The following is a 23196-nucleotide window of genomic DNA, read 5'->3' as shown; positions in this document are numbered from 1 at the left end:
GGAATTAAAAGATGCCAGTTCATATGTTTTAGCTGCACTGTTCTATGTGTGTGTGAGTGTGTGTGTGTGTGACATTATGGTCAGCCACAATCTCCCTCAACACTAAGTCTATAGTTTACTTGAGAAATTTCTCAACTCCTTACTCATTTTAGTGAAAAAAATTGCAGCTTTACTGTGGAAATTACATGAGCTCCCATCGAGGTGGTAGTGATGGTGGTGGTGAACATTTAAAATAAAGTCTGGGTCCTGGTCTCGGGCGAAGGAGAGAGTCCCAACGGCTATGAGGACATGAAAGGAAAATGTCACTGTTGTCTCTCTCTCTCTTCTCCCACCCAGCAACCACTGCTACTGAAGTTTTATCTTTCTTCCTGTCTTTCATCACAGCGGTTATTAAACCCTGCGAGGGAGCTCCACTATGTCTAATTACTCCAACAGTAAACAAAAGGAGGTCGGGTGGGGAAGGAGCGAGGAGAATGAGGAGGAGGGAGGAGGACAGAGACAGATGAAAAAACACAGCTGGCTCAGTGCTGTGTTATTATAATTCTTTAAGCGATATTGTTAGCGTGGTCAGTCTTTTAGCTGCGCAGCTAATGACTGGATAGGCCTAATTACAGGCCTTACAGGCAGCCTGTGCTACACTGGGACGTGATATTCCTTCCCTGGATGGTTGTTAACTTCCCCCGCAGCCGAAGCCCAGCCCGACTCCCCGTACCTCCCTCGCCTTCTTTGCCCATAAAACCCTAAATTACCTTTAAAAGGTGTTGTATTGTTCTTTTTGCCGCACACAGAAGAGATGGCTGCACACAAAGAGGTGTGGGACCAAGAAACTTTCATGCAATCTCCTCGTGATTCCACGTTTGCTAATGAGAAATGGCAAATTTGTTCATTGCACAAGAAAACACGATGTGCTCGCTTGGTCTACAAATTCAACAAACTCTGCCTCTTTGTGAGTGAAAAATGTCAAACAAAAGATGATTTCTTGTGAATGTAATCACATCATCACCTCAAAATTAATCCCACTGAAACATATTTGGCGGAGCTGGTCCCAATTTTGACATCTTGAAAACATTTAATTTTACATCATATTAAATCCAACTCATTGCAACAGTAAAAGAGAGGGAAAAACCAAGAACAAAAAAACATCACAGGGTTTAAGAAAATACAGTTTCATAGTTAAAATGCTGTTAAATGTCTTGAGAATGAGTGTGGGAACAATTTGGTAGAAATATGCCAAGTTTTTAAAACTTTATTTAATTTTTAGTAATTTGGCTGACACTTTTATCCAAAGTGACATGCGCTGCTGGCACAGCCGTCAGGAGCAACTTGAGGTCAAGTGGCACGTAGACCAGTCCAACAACCTTCTTTACCACTGAGTCACTGCCGCCCCACACTGATCCACCGCTGCCCGGTTTTGTAATAGGAGGTATTAATATTATAATAACAGCATCTTATTTCCTATGCAATTCCCAGCTTGGTAATAAGGAAATAATACTACAGTAAGTTATTTCTAACGTTAAATCCAGGTACTAGCTTAGTAATGATAATAAGTCATAACAATAAGATGGTATTACAATATCATTATGTCTTTAAATCAAACATATTACCATATTATCACTGTACTGTGATGTAAAGTGTTACTTTTAGTCTTCCTTTGGCGAGTACAGTATGATAAAGCATTGCTCTGCAGACAGAAATAGCTGTGACGGTGTCAGGGAGTGTTAAAACGAAGATAAAATGATCAGTGCAGCGGTTAACCTCACAGGTCAGGAGTGTGCAATTTAGGGAGAGGAGGGAAATTATTTTTAGAGAACACACAGTCAAGTGACAAAATTCTCTATGTGGAAAATAGGAAACTAGAGTAATTAAAAAAGACACGTTGCTGCCTTTTTACGCCTTTAGATCCTATGTTTTTCTTTCTCCTGGGACTTTTTATTAAGGTGAATTTTCAGTGAACTGCTCCGTTTAGTTGGAGCGGTGCATGGTGATGCACTGTAGCTCCATGCTAAAGAGAAACTGGGGAGACACTGTCCATATTTTTTTCCCCCCCCGTGAGCGGTCCACAAGACGGATGCGCTCCCCATCCATCCTGTCCTCCTCCCCGTCTCTGGAGTGAGTGATGCGGTATTGAAACCATATGCCCTCCTGAATTCCTCACGGATCCTCCCATCCCATCCAATCCCAGCAGTCCACTGCTGGCTGTGGACACTCGGCTGTCGCGAGGGGGGCCTCCCCGCTTCCTGTGTAGGATCTAAATATTTACACTCCCCATCGTCCCGAGTGGTGAGGTGGAGAGGTCTTGATGTTTTGGGTTATGTAAAGTCCAGCCCTCCAGGATGCATATTTAACAGATTGTCCTTGTTAGATTTTTTGAGCAGATTCACTTTGCAGAAAGTTTTCCCCGTCTCGTTGATACAAAGTGAGACATGAAAGCAGACTGCTGTCAAGTTTAGAGGTCAGCACATGTGGGTTTTTCTATGACGGACACAGCAGTTGATGGCTGATCTATGATTTTTTTTTGAAGCCAGTGTTTTTCACATGAAATACTATACTTTTACAGCTGCACTTATGCATTTTAAACAAATATACCGTGTTAGAAAAATATTGAATGCATGAACCCGGTAGCAAAAACTAAACTTTGACAGCATTTATTAAGTTTCTAATTTGATAAAAATGTTATTTACTTAGATTAAATAAATACATTTATTAATACATTGAATGCATGAAACGGGTGACAAAAACTAAACTTATTAATACATTTGATTGTGTTTATTGTTTATTTATTAGCGGGAACTGTGGACTAATGTCAATAGGAATCTATCTATTGATCTATTAGCCAATTAATACAATAATAAATTAGCCAATGCAATTGACCCTCGGGTCAAGTTTACAAGGTACCATGTGGTAAATGCTACCTTTTGCTTGCAAAACAAGTAGAACTGCAGGTGGCCTTAATACACCGCGTGCATTTTTTTAGTATTAATGTAGCCAAGCCTCAACTGTGCGTAACACAAGCCCTAGAATGCAAAGAGAAGATGCTCTATAACAAACAGAAAACAGAGCCAACAAATCAAAGTGAAGGATTCTCAGAGAGCAGCAGTGAAAACAAACCCAACTTGTCCCACAGACTCGTCTGCATGCCACACAGATGGTGGAGTCATTAGACACAGTAGCAGAAGCAGCAAAGCGGAGGTAAAGGTTTCTCAGATAGCCGGCCAAGCTGGGTCGCATGTGGCTCTGTGTCAGAGTCTGATGTGTCCGACCTGATGTAAGATTTAGATTTGGCTCGGCTCTGGCTTTGCAGACAGACACGTTTTGGTCTGAGCATCGGCTTTGGTTGACAGTGCTGTGGCCGCAGAAGAGAGAGAGCGCCTCAGAACACTTAGCGCTTCATTTATCACAACTGCAACATAAGTCTTGGAAACAGGTGTGCTGAAGTTAAGCTGCTGTTGGGTCAAATATTATTGGTCTTAAACACAGCAGTAGAGTGTGCTTTGAAGAATGAGGTCACTCAAATTTACTGTATTTCAATACAAGGTGGATGAAGCGCTGATTTAATATGTATTTAATGTACAATTATACTATCCAGTATCCATGAGAACATTATTTTATTGTTTCTATTGTTTATCTTCTTTAAAAAATAAATGTTTGTTTATCGCAGCATGTGAGACTTTGGTGACCTGAGACTGATACATAACAGTTTTCAAAGCTTCAAGCTACGACAGCTTGTTATTACCATACTGCTTCATCTGTCAAATTAGTGAGGGATTAGACTCACAAGTATTAGCTTTATGTCAAGCAGCAGTCACACAATGAAGCCTCACAGGAGCATCTTTAAAGCCTTAAAGTGCGGTTACTGTTACGCAGAGGGTGGTTGGTGAAAGGATTAGGGCTCGATTTAATTTGCATGAGCACAGCAGTGTGCAATGCTCATAATATCAGGATTATACCTGTTCATCATGTCAGAAAGAAGAAACCAACGACTGTGACTTTAAAATATTACATATTCACCATTTTGTATCTCTCCTCCTTTTCATTCACATAAGATCTATCTATCTATCTATCTATCTATCTATCTATCTATCTATCTATCTAATACTAAGCTTTAGAGTATTTAAAGCCTAAATTCAAAGCCAAACATCTGATCCAACTCTAATAATGACTAAGTTCTAACTAATAGAACTATATAGGTTTTGGTTTATACTTCACTACACTTAATCCCCACATACTTACATCCAGTAAAAAAACAACAAAAATAGATTATTAGAGATATCCACTTGAAATCAGATCAATCAATGAAAGTATACATAATTGAGGATGTGTTTCCACTTCTTTCCACTGTATAAAAATAAAGCTAAAATATCCTCAATCTGAGTAAGGGAGTCTTCCACTGGAACCAAAGTTAGGTCATTTGTGATTAAGGTTAAAGCTATGGTATCAATGACCCATACACTTAGTTAACCCACTGTCAATCATGACATCTAATCTAAAAATGATATCACGTCAACTCACAAATCAATTTTCAGCCAATCAGAAAACCCAACAACTTTGGGATACGGTTGGTTAAATGTATCGTCAGACTGACCTGCTGGGCCCAGACCTCTGGATCCGTCCTGCGGCTGCGTGGACCGGTTGCGATTCTGCTGTCGCCGCTTGCCGCCAGTGGAGCGGGTAGTGCGGACGTACACTTCACTGACTTTGAAGAACGCCACCATGAAAGGCTGTTTCTCCAGTGCGCCGTCACGTCCCACAAGCCCCGCCTCTTTGGAAGTGATGCTCTGTCCTGTTGGAGAGGAGAATACACATGGCAAGAAATGTTTTTCAAAAAGACAAAAGAATGAAAATGAGAGTAATCTCCTGATGCTGTGGCAGCAGATGACTTAAGACGTGAGACACTGAGAGACTTTTTTAGTAAGACAACTCGTCCATTTGTTCTTATTTGTTTGTTTTTTTACAAGGCAGGCAGATCACTGTGTCTCACATCCCCTTAAAAAGATCTGAAGCATCAATGAATTTGTTTTTCTTGTAAACTGAAGGCGGCTTAAGATCTAAATGTGAGTATGATGCTCAGCTGTGTTAAAATGTTAGATGGGCAAAACTAAAGAAACAACAGCTTTAAGGTGTGAATAACATTTGTTTCAGACTGTTTCTCTCTTCACACAGTGGCAAGAGATTGACAATGCCACTTTAAACCCTGAGGTAAAGAGTTAAAGAGGTAAAGTGTGTTATGTTACTTTGTAGCACAATACACTTTTATTTTCTTAACTGGCAGACGAAATTTCTGAATTCATTCTGCGGCTGCCATTTTGAGTTACATCATCAAGAGCTCATTCCAGAAGCAGCCATGACACCACCTCCTCCTTGCTTCAACGATGAGCTTGTATGTTTTGGATCATGAACACGTCCTCTCTGCGGTTCATCCTGGTCTCATCTGTCCTTCACAAACTTTTTGTGGCGCAAACTCAAAAATTCTTCTTCTGCTTCTGAAGCGTACTGTTGATGATGACTGCAATGAATCTCAGGGTTTTGCATTTTCTCAGATTGAGAAATGGTCTGCTTTTCTCCTATAGACTGCGCTCTGCTTTTAAAACCATTCTTCACAGGTGAAGTCTGGGGCTTAAACCAAATGTAGACATTTAGAGCTATTAAATATTAATATAAATGAAAACTCAAAAGTGCACTCAAACAAAAGATTCTCGGTCCACACAAAATAACACAGAATAAAAGCTTAAACTCCTAAAATAACACTGTGTGTAATCATTATTCCTCACCACTGCTGGTCTCCAGGCTGATCTGCAAACCAAGATTGTGCACTGGACTCATCACCCACAGGTTGCTGGTGGCGGTGATGTCAAACTCCAGCCAGCCTTCCTCTGCTGCCCACAGGCTGCGAGACTCCAACAAGAACAGGTCTGCCTCTCTGGGAGAACAAGAGGATGATACAGAAGAACTATTGTTAGGATTTAATATATTGAATTAGATGTGTTTGCAGGATGAAATTATACAATACAATTCAAACTGAGTAGAGCTTGTTAGCCAAAGACAATCTCTTTTTGGCATATAATGAAAAATGTGATTTGAAACAAGGACATTCTTGTAAACTGGTTTATGTCGTTTGAGTGAGTGTCCAAGTACAAACAAATCCAAGCAAGTGGAAAAGGATGATGCTAGAAGTGTTGGTCACTTGTCTCTCAGAACCGCCTCCTTCGATCAGATTGGGATTCATTTGAGTCTGTAAACACAAGTTTCAGAGGATTACTGTGTATCTCCTCCAATATTAGGCTTTGTCTTGTGATTATGGTGACCATTCATCCCGACATCATCCAAACAGTCCAGTTTTCCTGCCCTCAGTCCATACCTCTGTTGCGTGTCCCCTCATTTTCTAGATTGTGTTGGATTAGATGGCCTCTAGACTAATGTCATCACATGTTAAAGCATGTTGGGAGTCAATTTTAACTGCTGCGTGTGTCAAGCGGAAAGACCAAACACCCTGTATTTAATGAAGAAAGAGGACACGAAAAGAAAAGACAAGAGTGTGAGTGATAAGAGGGCATGTCCTTCGGCTGTCCAATTACAGTAGTAATAACATAGCATCGGGTCCGTCAGACCATCCTCCAGAGCAGACATCAAAGCCGCGCAATCATCCAGGTGTTTGGAGAATGCCCCTGCAGTTATGCATCAGCAGCCTCTCTTTATTGGTCATTAATGACAGTGCTTCTGATGGTTTCCGTATGTGCTTCCAAACCTTGTTTTTCTTCCACACACACACACACACACACACACATCTGAGGGTGGTTTTAGGTCAGCAGATACATCTAATCCACTAATTGCCAATCCCATCTCTGGCATATTGTGAGCTGCTTTCAGACCAACACTAAATGAAAGACTCCTGAGATTGTTAGGCGATACCACTAAGACCCAGTCCTGAGCAAATCGGATCACATAAAGACAGACAGCGCTCAGTAAACCATGAAAGCAGCCAATGTGTCCCTGCATACGTCCTCAGATCTGGTCACAGAAACTGCATTTGGAGAAGGAGATTTGACACGTGAGGCCACATTCCTTGCAATCCATCCTCAGGCCGCATTAGTGACCGCCTCCTCAGCTGATGTCCCGCTGAGCTCATGGGAGAACGAAGCAAGTGAATGATAGTTGGATATAAATACATAGATATGTACTTTGTTGTCCTCTCCAAGAAAAAAACAAGGCTTGACCCATCAGTACACAAATGAACATTAGACAAGGTGCACACACAAAAGAAGCAAAACAGCAACATTAAAAACCAGTAGCTACCATAAAGAATGATATGTCATCTTCATGCTCAAGCTGGACACCAACCCCATTGTCCTGCTGTTGTGAACTCATCTCATGCAGACAATCACATCCAGACATAATACTCATAATAATATTATCCTGAGTTCATGTCTGAAAGTGTCTTTGGACAAGATCCTGAACACCAGATTTCCCACGACGACTGTACCGTCATCAGCGAGCGAGAGTGTGAGTGAATACGTGTGAGAAAGTTCAACTGATGAATGACAGATCATCCAGGAGCTCGGCGCAGAGCGAGCGCTACTGAGCCTCTACTGTAAAAGCTCGTGTTGACTGACTGCTTAAATGAACTGGAATAATGAGGTCAAGTGTCAAAGTTGTGTTTTTGCTCTAATAAATCTCCTTTATAAGTCGTGCCAGTGTCGGTTGTTAAAAGTGTACAATGGGAGAGTGAAGCTCATGGCAGTCCTTGTTATTGAGTACGTGCTTTCATGCGTTTACAATCTGAAAAAAAAAAAAAAGGCATTTGTGAGCTTGTTAAAGCAAAGTGTAAGTCCGACATCTGGAGGGAAAGGTTACAGGTGTTCCCCACTCAATATAAGTCATTTATTACTTTGTTAAAATTATACATTATTAAATCATCGTGTAAGGCACAGACACAAAATGTTAGACTGTTTCTGACTGGGTTTTTCTTTTTTAGTAACAGCAGCATTTGCAGAAAAAACGCCCAGGACTGTCAGACCGGCCACATTTTTGGCACTGCAGTCTCACACATTCCTTGTCAGCTGTTAGCGAAACCACCCCAATCAAATGAAAAGTACAAAGGGTGTGAGACTAATTAGTGCTCTATCATTACAGCACTGAGTCAAAGCAGAAGTCAGGTTTTCACGGGAAAAGAGAGCCATGTGAAAGTTAGTGGGCTCCCTGCTGACTGGACAATTACACGAGATACAAAAAATGAAGCAAAACAACAACAACAAGATTTTACAATTAGCATTGCCTCATATAAACCACCGCACGTCTACAAGGACGCGATAGCATGAGCAATTTTTACCCCACCTGACAAAGCCACCGTCCAGGCTGTAATTTTCTTCTGGGTGAAAAAAACTGTCCTATAATAATACAGAAATTGGAGATATATGTGCCCTTTAATCTCCAAATATCTCCAAAAATAAAAGGCTTTACCTCCAGGCCCGGGAAGCACAAACCACCCATTGCAGGGATGAAGGAATGCAGCACAAAAATGCTCCAGCTCCTGATACTCTCAGAAAACATTTGCACAGACAGAGGGACAGGATACACTTTGACAACATCTATAGCCGAGGTTCTCAAAGGACATTAAAGTGGATCAGCTACAGACGGAGAACATCTGGTGTTAGAGAGACCCCACCTATAGCTGTTTCTTGATGTTAGTCAGAACAAGATAATATTATTAGTGTGACAATGCTCTGCAGACATCAACAGCTTTCAGGGACAAAAATGCTTTGGTGGATAACCACTGGTCACTAAAATGTACAGGTTTATATTTGGTGTTAAAATATAAACGCTAAAAATGCATATAGCAAAGATTCTCAGTGTTAGTTCTGGGCAGGCTGATAAAACACAAATACCATTCAGAAATCTTAGTGGATGTTTATTTACCCCTGCTGATGCTGTGTAAATGTTTGTCATGTATTAGCTGTGCTCACTTTCTTTTTGAAGCTGTGCTATTTCTGTACAACGTGGTTTTGCTTAATTTGACACGATAAACACAGCAAGAGCTCAGAGTCTGTGCAACGCACCGGGGGAATGACAGCGAGATAGCGAGACACGCACAGGGTGAGGCAACAACATAATCCTGACCTTTTTGTGCGGAGGGGAAAAAAAAAAAAGTTGCCTGTTTTCATTACCTCCCTGTTTCTTGTTGACTTGCTGATTCCCAGTAAAACCACAGTGCAACCGCTCAGCGAAGCGTCAGCACCCACCCGAGGGTGGATTAATGCACTAGCATGTTGCATGGCCAAGTGCCGTTAAAAGCCACAAATGTCGATGATTTCACTCAAGAGTTTCCAGTGAACTTGAGGATAAATATACAAAAAAAAAAAAACTAAAACCGCATTACTTAACCTGCTAAATACGATCGGCCAGAAAACTACCATCATATTTATCCACTATTAAAAACATAGTAAAACAAAATAAAATGTGCTCTTTTTTAACTGTTGCTCAAAGTTAAGACCCTGATACTCACAAAACAAGTCCGAAAGCGTATTTAAGTGCAAACATTAATGTTTAGAAATGGCTTTTAAATTTAGGATGAAAAAAATATGGTGCTGAGAATCAATTTATAATCCATATATATAGACTCCAGTTGAGATTTGGTGTCAAAGATGAGTGGATATGGTGAGTGAACAGACAATATTTTGTTAATGTTTCAGTTTAAATGACTCCATAAGCAGAAATGAAATATAAAACACATGACGACTTGGGTTCGTGACCTTTCTGCATGGAGTTTGCATGTTCTCCCCGTGTGTGCGTGACTTTTCCTCCCACAGTCCAAAAACATGGAGATTTGGGGATTAGGTGAATGGTGAATGGTTCTTTATCATGTTCTATGTGGCTCTGTGATGGACTGGTGACCTGTTCAGGGTGAACACCACATTTCACTCTACGTCAGCTGGGATTGGCACCAGCACACCTCACAACTGTCATGTGGAGGATAAAGGGGTAGAAGATGAATGAATAATGATGTGTAATTGCTAATGGTTTCATTAACTTAAAATGAGTCCTCTGTAGATCAGGAGATAGAGAGTCTATATGTTTTAGAATTTAACTTAAAGGTCCAGTGTGTAACATTTATGAGGATTAATTTGCAGAAACTATCAATGAGTTACATTATATAAGCATATATTTGCTTTAAAATAACAATTCCACAGCCTTAGAATAAACCTTTTATGTGCAATTTAGGTAAAGGGCTTGTTTTACAGCAGCCATCTTATGTCATTATGTTTCTAGAACAGCCCAAACAGACAGACATCAGAATCAGAATCTTTATTGTCATTGTGACAACGAGACATTGCACAACCAAATTAAAAGTGCAGGTTTCCCAGTGTAGACATTTACAAAATGTAGAAAAAAAAAAATAAAGATGAATATACTGTAAATATGTTAAAAAAAAGTCGTAAACTAACTGATAGACTAGATCAAAATATCCAGTCTAGCAGCATTTAAACAGGTGATGACAGATGGATATAAACTGTTTCTGAGTCTGTTTGTCTTAGACTTCATGGATCTAAGGTGTCTGGTATTCCGGGTATGTAAAGGCCACCGTAGTTCCCTGACACACTTGGGGAAAAGAAGGACTGGGTGGAGCATTCTGCAGTCTCACCATTAGATGTCACTAATACACACACACTGGACCTTTAATGTGTTAAAGTTAAGATGGATTCTAATAGGGCAGGGATATACTGCTTTGAAACTTGTTTGAACGGTTTTAGTCGCAGGGATAAAAAAATCATTATTGTCCTGTTCATTTTTTTACATATAAATGTGTGTGTGTTGTACCTGTCAGGATGCTCCTTAAGCACCTGGTAGACTTTGAGTTGGAAGGTGTCATTGCGGAAGGTGGGGCTCACGCACTCCTTGTAGAGACGGAACTCAGCTGCGGTGACGGCCTCACCCTCGGGGATCTGCGAGAGATTGAACTTGAACTCCTTGTGGTGACGCCGCTGTGGGGAGAACTCGCTGTCGTACTCCACTGTGGGATGGAAACACACACGAACACACGGCGTCACAACATTATCCAAAGAGGAAAACCTACGCACTTACTCTCTCTGCATTAAGTTACTGGTTTTCTTCCTGACTCGTTCATATACGGCATATTACTCACGTTCATTTTCTACAAACATATTTACAAACAGAGTTTCAGTCTAAAAATACAGAGGTGATTGATGAGTAGATATTCTTTTCACACACTGCGCTGAGGTCAACCATGGAAGACTTTAAAGCGATCACATGATTTATACTTAAGGTCTAATAGGTTTCATGGCTTCCTGTTTCCCCAAATAAACCCCTGTTATCATCAGTCTCAAGCAAAAGCCCATGATTTCTTCAGTGGCAGCGAAGTCAGAGACATTGTGCGACCACTTCTGACGGAGTGCAATGACAAAAACCAACAAAAGTGTTTCCCTCTATGCTTTAAAGTGCAACATGCACCATAATGATAATGTGCTCGCTGGGGAATTGGTTTCAGTCTCAGTGAGAGGTTTTTCTCCCACGGCACACGGGCCTGCAGCGTCAGTGTGTCGACAGACACAGAACACTAAGTGGGAAATGAATACAGTGGGGGGGGCCATATATATACATATATATACACAATTATGGTGATGGCACAGTTTTTTTTAAATCTGGATAACTTTCCTCCCAGATGAACAGAACAGTGGCCTAATCTACAAACCAGTTACATCAACAAACAGGATTACTAAATTGCTAAATTATCCGCCCTGGGACGCAGTCGAATTCCCAGTCAGATATTGTTTCAGTCCACAGAAACATTTGTTAGGTTGTCCACCTACATTAACACAAGTCATGGCTGCAAATTAGTTTGTGTCAAGCAGTTTAAGACATCTAATGCAAAAGATATCCCAGGTATGACAAAAAGTATTATGGCTCATTTTACACATTTATTTCATTTGATTTTGATGACTGAATTTACAGCCCAAACCTGACGTAATAAGATTTGAGTTTTGTACCCAAGCAAGGCTTAAAAAAACAAAACAAAACAAAAAAAATGGTAATTTTATGGTGTGGGGACCAACCCAAAATGGACCAATGAGTCATAAATTGTGTTGATGTGGGAAACACTGGAACCAATCAGACTCTCCCAAAAGCACCAACTCCACCTTGCCCACACCTAACCTAGAAGGGTAAACTACTGTGTATATGACAAAGAAATGAGGGGAGACAGCGCAGTACTGGGGGAAAATCTAAAGGTGTGTGCTGTGACTCTGCCAAAACAGCGTATGATAATTGAAGGACCCGAGTTCTCAGCCAGTTCTGCGTCTGCTCTTCAAACACTTTCCAATGAGGCAAAGGAAACCACCTATAGAGAGCGGCAATGTTATTCACATCAGCGTCACTGTGACTTCTATCGGATGCGACAGTGACCATTTCATCATCTCACACCACCAGCCGCCCACACACACGCAGATGTTGCGGCGGCTGTGTGTTTTGCCGGGGTCTGGTGGATCAGCTTAGCTTCTGTGAGTGTGTGTGTGTGTGTGTGTGTGTGTGTGTAGGCCTTCAGCAGAGGTCATGGATCTCTAAATTACTTTACAACACTCCCTTCAACACCCCCAAGCTCAAAGACCAACAGCTTTAAATTACATATTCCCTATATGAGAATCTACTGACCGTTTGGCACAGAAGAATTCAGGAGGAGTTGCACATGTATCAAATATTTACTACTTTACTGCACATTTATTGATTGCAGACAAGTAGGAAAAAGATTTTAAAAAAGTCGGAAAATTCCCAACATGTTTCAGGATTGACTTCTGCTTGGTGAACTATAAGGTTGGCGTGAAATAATTTGTTTTACTATTAAATATTTTATAGAAGCACAATGGAACCTGTGCACGGTTTGACTTTTTTTCACTTAGTGAAGCCACAAATGTGCCAGCTACACACACACACACACACACACACACACACAATCAATCTGGAGTTGTTCAGTATAGCCACAGTGTGCCAGTAACCAGTTCCAGTGAAGTAGCACGGCTGTTAACAGCTTCGTCCTCAACTGCCAATGTCTTACACTTTGCAGTTCCTGAATAAAATCCTCAGAATTGTGATTTTAAAAAATTGGATAAGTCGAATGGAATGGGAATGGCAGCAGCGTTTAAGTATAATTTTTTATGTCAGATCAAATAAAGTTTATGTGTGTTAAAATGACAACGGAGAAGATGATAACGATTGAGAAAGTGGATAAGATGACAAGACCAGATGAAGATGGAGATGAAGACCCAGAGGCTAAAAGGGAAGAAAAGTGAAAATGTCTTGGATACAATGAGAGGAGGAGAGACGGAGAGAGTGAGATTTATGATTTCAGGAGCTGTTCTCTTGTTTCCACCTGCACAACATGTGGTTCTGCTCTGGGTTTTTTCTCCCCTGCTCCTATTATAGCAGCCCACATACAAGCATTCACATGTGTTCATATGTTCTTTATATTCATGGGCTGCACATACCGAGTATATACACTTTACACGTGTTGAAGTGAAATATCTATTTAGCCAATCACAGCAAATCAAAGTGTTTCAGTATGTCCTGTCGATATGAGCGAGACGGCATCAGAAAGGAAAGCATGTGATTTAAGTGACTCTGAACATTGCATAGTTGTGTGTGTGGTGGCAAACTTTACAGCCTGTGGTTCAGAATGAGTCACCATTCAGACCTGGTGTTAGTTAGTTTACTTCAGTTAGTTATCCAAAGATTGCACCAACGCCGTCAATCCATCAATAATGCATCCTTAATTCTGATCACAACAAACAACAAAGGCGGTTTGAGGACACACGTGTCCACATTCCTTCGCTTATGCATGAAACCAAGCTGTCCTCAGGACACATAAGAGTCCGCCTCCCAAACTGACATTGTCTGATCTGTTTTTCTAACACTTTTTTTTCCTAATGCTTAAAAATGAATTCATGTTACAGCAGAGCATTGATTCACTCAAGCTCCTCCTCCTCTCACTCCTCACTCACTCTCTCATGCGCACACACACACAAACACACGGACAGCAGACACATCTGTGCAGTCAGTTAAAAACACAATTTTGCTTTCTAATGCCAGGTGTGAATATTCCTGCATGTGATCAGATCACAGATGGAAACAACCAAGTCTGAATGGGCTCTGGAGGAGAGATAAATCTCATGATTTATGAAATTATGCAAACTTGTATAGCATGTACAGTATACACAGATTTCCATTCACTGAGATGCATTGTGCCTTTAAGAGGCAAAAGAAGGAATTCTGCACTGAAAGAAAGACAAGTGAGCGAAGCGTTGGGCCAGAAGCCTGTGTGTGCAGACAGAAGCAGGATGAGTGCACAAACAGACAGACAAGAGAGGAGAGGAGATGAGAGTCAATGTGACAGTGATTGATGATCACAATCTCTGGAGTAAAAATTAAAAAAACAGGCGCTGACAAACAGTTTGCGAGGATGCAACCGCAAAAAAAACTTCAGAGGTACGACGGAAAGGCATGAATACGAAAAGAGCAAGAGAGTGGGATGAAAGCTATAAGTAGAAAAAGGAAGGAAGGAGGGAAGAAAGGAAGGAAGACAGACAAATTCACATCTTGGATGTGGAGCAAAAAAAGCAAGAGAGGCCTGGCAGTGGTTGACTGGCTGGCTTGTATGTGGTCTGCGGTTAGTGGTCAGTGCTTTAGCTCACACTCCTGATGTCGTCCAACCAATCCCCCGGAGAGACAGCTGGCGAACGGCCGTCTGCATCAAATCCCTCCTTCTTTCTGGCACATGTACCACAACCACAGAGCAAAACAACCAACAACCACCTCCCTTTGCCAAAATACTTTATTTACTCATCATCAACTAAAAATCAACTACATGGATCATCATGGATGGTGTTTCAAAAAAAATATATATTTATGCTATCAGATAATATCTGCCAACTGAGAGGTTTCTCAGAGCTTTAAGCCCCAAGAGAGAAATAAAGGAGAAATTAACTCCTTTGACAGCTCAGGCTGAATGGTTTAGAAATAAAGTAAGAGACGCAAGAATGAGATGGTTTGGTCATGTGACCTAAGTGATTGGACAAAGGATGTTGAAGATGGAGCTGCCAGGCAGGAGGAAAAGAGGAAGACCACAGAGAAGGTTCATGGATATTGTTAAGGCGGACATGTGGACAGTTGGTGTAACAGAAGAGGACAGATGATCCCGCTGTGGAGCAGTGAGGCTTCTGTCATGTGCAGGAATAGTTGTGTGATCCGCCATAATGCAACGTGGATTACCAAGAATAGAGCATCAGAGCGCACTTTATGTTATTTCTACCGACATGAGTCTCTCTCAGTTTAAAACAATAACGCCTGGGATCCTCTCAGTCATTTTTTTTTTAAGTTGCATACACAACACAAAAATCAACTGTATTTAAAAAGTGTGACATCAACTGACTCCTCCCTCCCTCTCTACGCCCAACTTCATCTGTAACTGCTGCACCAACGACTCTCGGCTCCACCGAACTGCTCGTCAATGGCTTTATCCGTCGCATCGCATGTTTCTGCTGCCTGCTTGACTTCTATGCTAGCGCCCCCTACAGCTATTATATTTTTGAAGCTTATTTATTTTGCACAATAAAGATATTTTATATGCATCTGCTGTGACATGAGTATGAAAAATATTATGTTAATTTCACTACAGAAGAGACTAAATGACCTCCAGCATTGTGTGTCACTACTTATGTTGAAGTATGATAAGTATGATACTCTAAATTTGTCTTGTCATTTTTAGATATTTTAATGCAAAAATGCTAGATATTATATCTTCAAGGGAACGTTATCAGTCCATCTAGGATGTCACAATGTTGACCAATCCCCTCAAGACTCACCTGCAGCAGGATATAGCTGAGATCACACACGTGCATTAACCTTTCTTGTTTCTTACTGTAAAGACGCAGACACAGATGTCTCACACTCACTGTCACACATTGCTGCCACAGACTGTACAAAGTAAGTGCCTGCATGGTTAAACTGCAGCACTGTGATGGAACACACAAAACACTTTTCTGCAGAATGTCTGAGACACAAGGACAGAAGACAGGACACATGACTGCAGACAGATCTATTGAAAGAACCAAGGTTAGTGGTAACGTTTGTGTGGCATAAATCACAACGTGGAAGAAGCATGCTCGCTTGTTTTCATGAGCAAAGTGTGTTTAAGGGTGTGTACACAAGGACCTTCCTGCTAAGTTTTGCTCCCCTCACTGTCATTGTTGTAAAATGTCTTGAAAGTGTGAATACATGTTACACATCTGACATGACATCAGGCATTTGAGGCCACAACAATCACAAAAACACAGCTTCAGTATCAGTTTGAAGAAAGATGGAGAGTGGCGATGGAGAACTTCTCCCCAGACTATAACATGCTAAACCAAGTCTATGCCTGTGTGTGGACCTTTGCTATGTTTTTGTGTATGTAAATAGCCAAACCTGGTTCCAGCAATATAAATAAAGCCTTAATTCAATAATGGAATTGAGATGGTGGAATATTATCCTCACATTTATCAAGAGCCAAAACTAGTGAAAATGAGGATACTTCATGGGATTATGTGAAAAAACAAAACAGTGCAAGCCTTTTTTGTGAAATAAATAGTGGTACAGTAGCAGAATCAATGATTAATTACACAGCAATACAGTATCAAAGCTTCAAATTTGCAAACATAAGCTAACATGAATGTTCATAAACATCATCCTAACTCAAGAAACAGCACATCTACACAGGAATATCACTGTCAGATACAGATACTGTCTCATCTCACACACTTTCATTTTAAATAATTAATCTCTCCGCACCTCCAGTTATACTCTCAGGTCATGAAGCCAGTGCTTTGCTAATGTTCACCTCACACGACACCTCCTGTATACATGATAAACAAAGTCTCCTCTGCTAAAAAGCCCAGAGAACTATTATGATTAATTATTATTATTTCAGTTGTTTATTTGCCTGATTATGAGTGTAATTATGATTCTGAATCGCAAGTGTTGCACAACAACTGTGTTCTTGTATATTTCAGATTCAGGTTCAAGATTGTATTTGAGTCTGTTCAGCAGTATAAAAATACTGTAATCTGAAATAAATATTACTGAAACAAAGAAAGCTATTAAATTATGTAGACACGATAAAGACACAGTTAAACACTATAAAATGTTGTTGTTTTTTTGTCTTTTTTGCTCTTTTGACTTCTCCCTCTTTCTGGTGGTCGCCACAACAGATGATCCACATGTTTTATTTGGCAGAGATTTTCATGCCAGATGCCCTTTCCTGACGTGCTTGGGACCGGCACTGGGAGAACAGCGGACGTGGTCCTTCAGCAAACATGCCAATACCTACCGCTATGACTAATCACTAAAATAGTAGGCTGCAAAAGCTGCTACCTACTTGACTTCTATGCTAGCGCCCCCTACAGCTCTTATTTTTTGGATGCTTATTTATTTGGCACAATGAAAAGGTATTTTATGTCCACATCTGCTGCAACATGAGTATGAAAAATTATTGTTCATCACTACATCAGAGACTATGACAAAAGGAAATAGGTGTATCGGTTACCGGCCCCCAGCACTCCCAGTATATCGGCATATCGGATATCCAATATCGTGCAATCGTACTTGGGGAACTTTATCATTCCATCCTTGACCGGGCAAAATATTATAAAATACAATAAATTTAAATCCACTTACATGCACTGCAGCACTTATGGGAGCTATATTGCACATTTTACATTATATAGTTTCTCTTTCCTACATTTTCCTAAATTCTCAAGGTGAATTAGTGTAGTCTAGATCCCATTAATAACACAATAACTGAAACTGTACCTATATACTGAATATTTGCCCTACCTTTGCCCTGGTCTTGACTTCACTCTGGTGCTGCTGCAACACTAAGGTGAGTTTGAGTGAATACATTTGGTGCTGAGAAAAAATAAACTGAATTAAAAGAATAGACTGTTGGTTTGGGTTCCACTGCCAACATTTCTTAAATTCTTGCCTTCATAATATCTTTACATGGCAGCTACAGTGCGGTTAAAGTCAGTGAAAGATTATAGTTGTTCTGAATGAAAGCTCTAATGTTAAATTCAGGTTTGTGACTTCACAGAAACGTGAACCCTATAATCGTCTGCACAAACGTCAGACGTGCCAACATGCCCACCACCATCTCCACAGCCTTATTTTTACAGAGGCCACATTCTCATCAACCTTTCTACCTCCACGCTCTGTCTCATAACGCACACAACCCACGAGATTTACTCTGCCTCTTCCTCTTCATCCGAACAGGAAAGAGTGGATGTTGACATTTGGTTTGTGAGACAGGTTAAATGCTCATGCACTTGTTTACCGTCGTTGTAGCAGGGGTTTCATTTTTTGATTCCTTTCTATGTCTCCTGCAAGATATAGGATGATTGTAGTACAATTAAAGAAAAGAACGACTGGCCTTGTTGAACTGTTCGGGGGAACGAGAAGCGAGTGAAGCTGTAAAAAGCAAGAGCTGGAAGTTTTCTCCACTGTGCTGCAAAGATTCCTTTACCTTCTCAGTAGCCGCTCTGTGTGGAGGTTTAAAGCATAAACGAAAATTGATTGGTAACACTTGCACTTGATACGGCGACAGTTCTTCGCGGATTGTCACCAGTATAACGAGAGAGAAGAAACATCTGGAAGTCTTCAGCGTGTAATCGACAGTGATTCGTAAAAGACGCAAGTCAGATTGTATGATTCAAACTCTTAAAACCTTGACATTGGTGCTGTGGGGGAAAGACAATGCACAGGTAGCTGCAGACTTTCGCAAAGCAGATGAATACAGCGTATGGTTCTCTCTCGATCGCTCTCTATCCTTTTGAGAAGCTCTATTCATTTCGAGTGTCTAACCTAAGATTTATCCTTCAAATCTTAGCCCTAAACTCAACCAGTTCCTCATAAATTAGGTTCTTCCCCATGAGGACCAGGTACTGATCCCAATGAGGACAACTCATCCTGATAAAGTTAGTGTTTATGCCTGAAAAGGTCATAAAGAGGTCACAAATAGTAGTGTGTGTTTGTTTGTGCGACGCTGAGCTGCTACCAGGAGCTGTTTCCACCTTCTGTTTAGTGTTTTGACTCTTTGTACTGTAGTCAGGCAGCTGGCAGGGCAGCTCCTGGGGTTGAGGTCCATACAAAGGGGCTTGCAGTCTACCAGGAGTCATCATTAGCAGTGGTGTGTGTATGTGTGTGAGTTTGTCTTTGGAGACTCATCTTGTGCTCTGATCTTCTCCCCTGACCCAGGATCAAAGCCGACACACTGAGCACCACAGGACAAGGCAAGGGCCACTAACAAGAGCGACAGTTAATGTCTGGTACACACACACACACACACACACACACGTAATATTACCTTGAAGCTCTTTGGCACACATGTATTCTGTTAAACTAGTCACACACGTACACTGACCTATGCACAGGTGCAGATGTAAATGTCAAGCTGAAGACACACTTGCACCACAGGATCTCACACGCGTGAGAAAAAGGAGACAAAGGGGCTTACACATGTGTATCCTCTCACACACACACACACACACACACTCTCAGAGGTCAGTGATGTGAGATTTCATGCTCAGTCAGGAGCATCAGTCCACAGCGAGGACATGAGGCAGTGAGTGCCGTTGAAAACAGAGAACAGAAGCCGAAAAGTCCCACTATGTGCATCCAGCAGAAAAGTGATTTCACTCCTTCACTGATGACTGTTACATGTTGCTGACACACAGCTGCCAATGTATGTGTGTGTGTGTGTGTGTGTGGGTGGGTGGGTGTGCCATGACGGTAATAATTCAAGTTTATACTTTAAGATAACTACATGTCTGTTTGCTCCAAAGACAGTGATTTAATGTACAAATGCTCAATGAAGGCTTTTAACTTTTACTTCTGAAAACAAGAAGGTGAGGAGTTTACTTCATGGGAAAATTCTTCTGCTGCACAGAATGTGACATGTTAAATGTTTCCAGCAGCTTTATTTGGATAAAAATAAGGAGACCCTGGTAGTAAACATGAGGAGTGACTGACACAATATCTCTCCAACAGCAATGATTTGATGAAGGGCGACGATAGTTATCTTTGGACTAGAAGGTTGTTGGGTTCAATTCCCAGTTCTGCTTTCTACGTGCCACTGTGTCCTTGGGCAAGACACTTAACCGTATGTTGGCAGCGTGTGAATGGAAAAAACTGTATTTACCATTATTTGTGCATCTCAAGCGCTATCGCACACTACTCAACAACAAACTGTCATGTATCTTGATTAGCACCATCATTTAGTTTATTTACTTTGAGTGTTTGAGGACAGGTGTGTTTTTTTTGTATTATGACCTTTACGTATATATATGACGTTTTGTTTCAATTTTCCCTGTGTGGACAATTAAGTACGTTTGATTTGATACACAAGACTTCAATTAGTCCCAACAATAAAAAAAAGCTTCCGAAGTTATGGCTGATCAGAGTGATTTTTGATTTTTATTGATTTTGGTCACTTTACACATTAAATGAGAAGATGAATCAAACGTTAAGGTAAAACGTTAAGATGAAATTACACAGACAAGATCAACACAGTAGATGGAGGTTAGAAAATAATACTGAATACTGAAAAAGATGGCTGAGGTGATAGTGAAGGGGGGTCATGATGGGTAGGCTAATCTTTATAAGTAAGAATAAGTTGGGATTTGAAGGTAGACAGTGAGGTTATTGTTCAGATGTGTTGTGGGAGTTGGGGGCAGCAGAATGGCAATTAGGCCAATTGTGGTCAGGCAGGCAGGTGGTATAGAGAGGAGGGAGGCTGAGGAGGATCGGAGAACGTGGGAAGGTCAGTGAGATATGGAGGAGCTAAGTTATGGATAGCTTTGAGTGTTTTAAAAGACATTATGGACTGTAGTGATAGTAGTGATAACCATACATGAAACTAAATAAAAAATGATCAAGGTCCAGTGTGTCACATTGATTATTTACTGTAAAAACTGAATACACTACCCATAAGTAGTGTATATAATCCCTTATAATCATCTACCAATGATTCAGAACAAATACCACTGTAACACAGGGTGTATTTTCTCCACACCACACAGAATGACACGTGAATCAGTGGCCTTGATATCCAGGCTGCTCTTCCTCCATTACCTCCCACAGGTTGTAATACAAAATGATCTCACTGGACAGGCATCCCCGGCACCAAAGGCCCCATTTGAAGCATATAATCACATTTTTCATCCTTCATATAATGCTTGAAAAATCATTTGGCCGTTTCGGAACACCCATCCAAAAACCAAAGACACGTAATGTCAGCCGTTGTGTCCCAGATGCACACAGGTATGCACAAAACTCATACACATCCACCCGGGGCAGAGTATTTGATTTTTGTTTCCACCATCCAGCGCTCCATCACCACTGTGCTGCATTCCTGACCAGATGATAAAATTAGGCTCTGAATTAACGTCTACCTTTGGTTATTCTGAGATTTTCAGCTTATGCACAATGTGTGTGGGGTTTCTGTGTATGTGTGTCAAAGCTTGAGGAAAGATGGATAATTTGCTGTAATTGCAGCCCTGCTGGGCCTTTGCTAACAGATAGATAACCAAGGAATGGCTGATGTACTGTGCAGTATCGGCATTCACCATCTATGGACTGACAGCTGAGTGGTAGCAGTCATCAGCTTGCGGCCGAGTCTCCGGTTGGTTGATAGGTAGCTGGAAATGCCATACCTGTGTGTCAAGAGGAGATTTTATTCTCTTTTTTCTAAGCACTGTCTCTCGGGATTAAGATGTGGAGTCACTAACTCAGCTCAGAGGGCATTTAACCATCAAGGGCATGTGAGAGTTCTTGTTATGATCAGGTTCTGTGTCTAATGTACCATAATGTAATGTCTTGAGAAAAATAAAGACATTAAGGTCATGACACAAGGTAATGTAGTAAGGTAATGGGACTGAAGGTTAGATAAGGTCATATAACATTGGCCCTGTACAGACCTAACATGCATCAGTGATCTGATTAAAGGCAGATAGAGCTAATGTAAGTACAGCTGTTCACACTTTGTATTAAATATGGGTCCTGGTTTCATCTCTTGGAGAAAAAACTATGTATGAATCTACAGACGTGTCTGCTGTGTTTGTGTGTAGGTGTGTGTACTTGTATTTGTTATCTTTAAAAGACCTGTTCTAGCATGAACACTTGTCAGGAAATGAGGCAGATCATTTCTGAGGAATTAAGAATGTTCAGGGTTATGATTTGAATTCTGGTTAGGTTAAGATTAGTGATTCCCAAAATGGGATGAAGAAAAATTTGGGATCCACTGGTCGAGGATGTTCAGACGAACAGAACAGAAATCAGTGCACCAAATGTGGTTTGTTTGATCGGAGGATCAAATATTTAACAATTATAACATTAAGTATTTGCAAAACAGTAGTCAGTTGTCAATTTCTACAGCATCACCAAATGCCAAAAATTTGCTTTTGGAAAATTGGAGATTGTGTTCATGCGGTGTTAAGATTTAAAATGATCGATCTTATTAAGGTTTTAAATTCAGATCAACTTGTGTGTTCAGGTGCCCAATGTTTTTTTTCAAATATAGCATTTGTTGTAATTTTATGCTCTCATGTTGCAATTTGCAGCAAATGGACCGTGAGACTGCGTGGTGAGCACATTTTTACAAGACTAACAATAAAAAAGGCCTACGAGTTATGTGTGCACGTACACACTCACTGTTTATATCAATTTCTATAATCGATACAACATTTGTGACTGAACTCGCAGAGTTTCATTTGACACTGTTTCGAGCCAGTAAGTTGTCAACAGGGAACACAGCAACATCTTTTCTCTCATTTATTAAGACATTCCATGGAATCAGAACAGAAATGAGCTGGAAAAAAACGAAAAGATTCATTTTTCACACTTTATGGGAGGTTAATAAAAATGTAATCCTACAGCTGTCACAATAACCTCTGCTCAGGCTAAGTCAGCAGAGTTAACTCAAGAGTTGCTACTGTGAACAAAGAAAGAGCCAGATAAAGTTGTTTGTGCATACAGAGGTTTAGACTGCACAAATCCAGGTTTAGTAAAAACAAATTCACTATAGAAACTATAATTAGCTATTTCTAGGATTTCTCTTTACAATCCTTCAGGCCCATTAAGACGCAGTCCTGCTATTTTGGTTACAGGATG

General features: G+C 40.7%; 1 protein-coding gene across 1 annotated transcript in view; it reads right to left on the bottom strand.

Moving 5' to 3' along the window:
• The window catches only part of bmp6 (bone morphogenetic protein 6), a 47904-nt gene that overhangs the window by 9570 nt on the left and 15138 nt on the right, over positions 1-23196 (bottom strand). The window contains exons 2-4 of the mRNA XM_044032276.1: positions 10810-11002; positions 5769-5917; positions 4583-4780 (exon numbers count right to left, since the gene is read on the bottom strand). Of these exons, the coding sequence (XP_043888211.1) occupies positions 4583-4780; positions 5769-5917; positions 10810-11002 (540 nt within the window). The remainder of the gene's footprint in view (positions 1-4582; positions 4781-5768; positions 5918-10809; positions 11003-23196) is intronic.

The sequence above is a fragment of the Solea senegalensis genome, linkage group LG1, assembly GCF_019176455.1.
Source record: "Solea senegalensis isolate Sse05_10M linkage group LG1, IFAPA_SoseM_1, whole genome shotgun sequence".
Taxonomy (NCBI): Eukaryota; Metazoa; Chordata; class Actinopteri; order Pleuronectiformes; family Soleidae; genus Solea; species Solea senegalensis.
This window is presented reverse-complemented; position numbering and strand designations above follow the sequence as displayed.